The sequence below is a fragment of the Hemicordylus capensis genome, chromosome 3, assembly GCF_027244095.1.
Source record: "Hemicordylus capensis ecotype Gifberg chromosome 3, rHemCap1.1.pri, whole genome shotgun sequence".
NCBI lineage: Eukaryota > Metazoa > Chordata > Lepidosauria > Squamata > Cordylidae > Hemicordylus > Hemicordylus capensis.
In genome coordinates this window covers 1,352,792-1,355,761 of record NC_069659.1, presented here as the reverse complement: position 1 = coordinate 1,355,761, position 2,970 = coordinate 1,352,792, and the positions used below count along the sequence as shown (strand labels likewise).

The 2,970-nt window shown below is 67.7% G+C and overlaps 1 protein-coding gene across 1 annotated transcript; it reads right to left on the bottom strand.

The window, feature by feature from the left end:
- Positions 1–576: 576 nt before the first annotated feature.
- LOC128350192 (hemoglobin subunit beta-like) lies at positions 577–1,915 on the bottom strand. Its single transcript, XM_053308020.1, has 3 exons — positions 1,782–1,915; positions 1,459–1,681; positions 577–803 (listed from the first exon to the last, which is right to left on the bottom strand). Exons 1-3 carry the CDS (start codon positions 1,871–1,873, stop codon positions 675–677), a joined length of 444 nt encoding a protein of 147 aa, XP_053163995.1. The 5' UTR covers positions 1,874–1,915; the 3' UTR covers positions 577–674.
- Positions 1,916–2,970: the final 1,055 nt, after the last annotated feature.

Genomic DNA, 2,970 nt, shown 5'->3' with positions numbered 1-2,970 from the left:
CTGGAGGGAGGGTAAGAGGGAGCCCCAGAGCTTCGGCCCAGCTGCAGCGGGGAGACCCACAGCTTCAGCTCTCTCTGTGGACCAAAGTGGCGTGGGGCTGCTGGGGAGGGGGAGAGTGGTGCCCTCCCGGTGGGGGGTGCTTGGCTGTGCACGGGCTGCCTCCCCTGAGTCCTGTGGGTCACCCCCTTCCTTGGACTCCCCCGCCCTGCCCCTTTGCTCTCAGAAACACACCAGCACCACCTCTGCCTGCCTGGCTTGCAGGAGGCATGATCCGGGAGCATCACAGGCAGGAGACAGAGAGCCCACTTTTTTCGCGGGGGGGGGGCGGGGGGCTAAAAGCTGGGGATGGGCGGCTCTGGCCACTCGGCTGAAATGGCTCCAGCTGTGCCGCCTCCCCCCGGCCAACTGATACGGACAGGCCTGACCAGAGAGCAGTTCCAGGAAACGGGGCACTGGTGGGGCCTGGACCCCCCGCCCGCCCCGCCCCGCCCCTCAGGGCCGGCAGAGGGCTCCTCACGCCGTTGGGCAGGGATGCCCCCCCCCCGCCGCCCACAAAGACACCGGACTCCGCTCGGCTTGCAGGAGGCGAGTTTTATTAGACATTCCCGTCACATCGTGCTTGGGGGGAGGAGGTTGCTCTGGGCAACGGGGGGGGGGGCGGCGGCGGCGGCGGCTCAGTGGTACATGCGGGCCAGGCTGTGGGCCACCGTGTGGTTCAGCTTGTTCATGGCGGCGTGGAGCTCGGGGGTGAAGTCCCTCCCGAAGTGGACGGCCAAGCGGTTGAGCAGGACGTCGCCCAGGAGCTGGAAGAGAAGGCGGGGCGGGGGGGGAGCGAGGCGGCGCGCTGAGTCCCGCGGCGGCTGCTGGGGGGGGGCGGGGGGGGGCGCTCGGAGCTCTGCTGCTCCTCGGCGCCCCCCACGCGCGACAGCCAAAGCGAGCCACACGCGTGACGACGGAAGCTGGGCAGGATGGAGACGCCCCCCCCCCCCGCCGGCCCCAGGACACAGAGGAGCGGGTGGTCTTCCAGGGGTCGGGGCGGGGGCTCTGGAGGAAATGCCCCCCCTCGCTCGCCCGCCCGCCTCCGCCTCCTGCTGCGGAGGGACTCCCTGCCTGGCCAGGGACGAGTCTGGCCAAATGTTCGTCCGCCGCCTCTGGAAAGGGCCGGCAAGCCGCCCTGCTCTCGGCTCTGGCTGGCGGGAACCCAGGGCCCCGTGGCTGGGCAAGAGAGTCCCTCTCTCACCCCCCCGCCGCTTCCAATCCCCTCCTTGCCCCCCTTGAGGAATTCCTTCTTTCTTTTCAATTTTCTGCAAAACTCAACTCCTGCAGAGGCCGACCCAGAGGACACCAAGAGGAGAGTCTGCAGCAGCAAAGTGGCAGAGGGGGGGGGCCTGCAGGCACCCCTCCTCTCCCCCCCTCCGGCAGCCCTCCACAAAGGGGGCAGCAGCCTGCCTGGCGCACCTTGAAGTTGTGGGGGTCCACGTGCAGCTTGTCGCAGTGCAGCTCGCTCAGCTCGCAGAAGGTGGCCTTGATGTTGTCCAGGTTCTTGATGGCGTCCCCGAAGGCGGTGAGCACCTTCTTGCCGTGCGCCTTGACCTGGGGGTTGTTCAGGATGTAATCGGCACTGCTCAGGTTCCCAAAGTGGGAGAAGTGCCTCTGGGTCCAGGGGTACCCGATCAGGAGGCTGCAGAGAGACAACGGCACCAGTCCGGTTACGCGGAGCAGGGGGACCCACAGAGCCGGGGGTGGGGGGCCTGGCCACTCTGGGCCTGCCTGGGACTTACGTGCTGAGGGTGGCAGCCCCTTTCTCGGGCACATTGACCTTGGCCCAGCAGTTGGTGATCAGCTGCTTCTCGTCGTCGGTCCACTTCACCATGGTGCTCGGTCGGGGCTTCGCGCGGCTGTTAAAGGGAAGTTCTAGAGCTGAGCCCAGGAGGTTCCCCTGCCAGCCCTTTATACCCTGAGGAGAAGCTCCTCCTGGGCCGGGGTGGTGGGGGCCGCCCCACTGGGTGGAGCCGGGGGGGGAGCACAGGAGGGGGGCTGGTGGAGAGCCGGAGGGAGGGGGCCGGCCGCCCCCATGCTGGGGTGTGGCCCTTCTTGGCAAGCGGGAGGCCCAGATAGCGCCTGGCCAGGCCGCCTCCCTCAGAGCTTATCAGGCTCTGGACAGAGCCCAGCAGTGGGGCAGGGGCCTCCTTCTCCTCCTCCTCCTCCTCCTCCTCTCTGGGGGCTGGCTGCTGCTGCTGGAGGCCTGCTTGATTCAGACACACACACCCCCCGCTGCCCCCAGCACATGGCAGCACCTTCCACTGATGCAGCCAGGATGGTCTGGGGGTGGCCCAGCCAGCAGCTGAATGTTCCCTAGAGACTAGCCCGGGATATGGCTCTAGGCCCCCGCCAGCCTCAGAGGCCTCTGAATGCCAGCAGCAGAAGCCAGGGCCGGCCTGCCTGCCTGTGGGCTTCCTTCCCAGAGGCCTCTGGTGGGCCACTGTGGGAAACGGGGCTGGGCTAGCGAGGCTTCCTTGGGCCGGATCCAGCCGGCTCTCCTCCTCTTTGGCCAGCAGGGCTAGTTGAATCCAGAGTCCAGTCCCCCTCCTCAACCCCAGGATATGGCCCTGCCCTGACTCCAGCTCAGAAGAGTCCGCTGTGGGCCTGACACGAACGGAGACAGGGACCTCGTCCTCCCGGGGCCGCTGAAGCCAGTGCTTGCCAAACAGTCAAGAATACACCACCAACCCCCCCCCCCCGGTCGCCTTTCAGCTGCAAGAGCCTCTGTCTTCTCCAGGGAAAGAGACCCCCTTGAGTCTTTCTCCCCGAATCTCATCCCCACCGGGGAGGGAGCCTTGCCCCCACGCAGGCCTCCGCTTCAGCCCAAGCCCCAGATGGGCCCTCAGCCCCCTGGAAGAGGGTGCGGTGGAGGGAAGCATGCTCTGGGGTGGCCTGTGGGGCCTGGAGTGGACACCGGCTGCCCCCCTG

Bases quoted from the DNA above. Each gene is read 5' to 3' on its own strand.
- LOC128350192 (XM_053308020.1), bottom strand. From the start codon at position 1,873: ATGGTGAAGTGGACCGACGACGAGAAGCAGCTGATCACCAACTGCTGG. The intron at 1,682-1,781 runs GTAAGTCCCAGG...GTCTCTCTGCAG, and splicing joins GGGGCTGCCACCCTCAGCAC to CCTCCTGATCGGGTACCCCT. The intron at 804-1,458 runs GTGCGCCAGGCA...CTTCTCTTCCAG, and splicing joins TGGACCCCCACAACTTCAAG to CTCCTGGGCGACGTCCTGCT.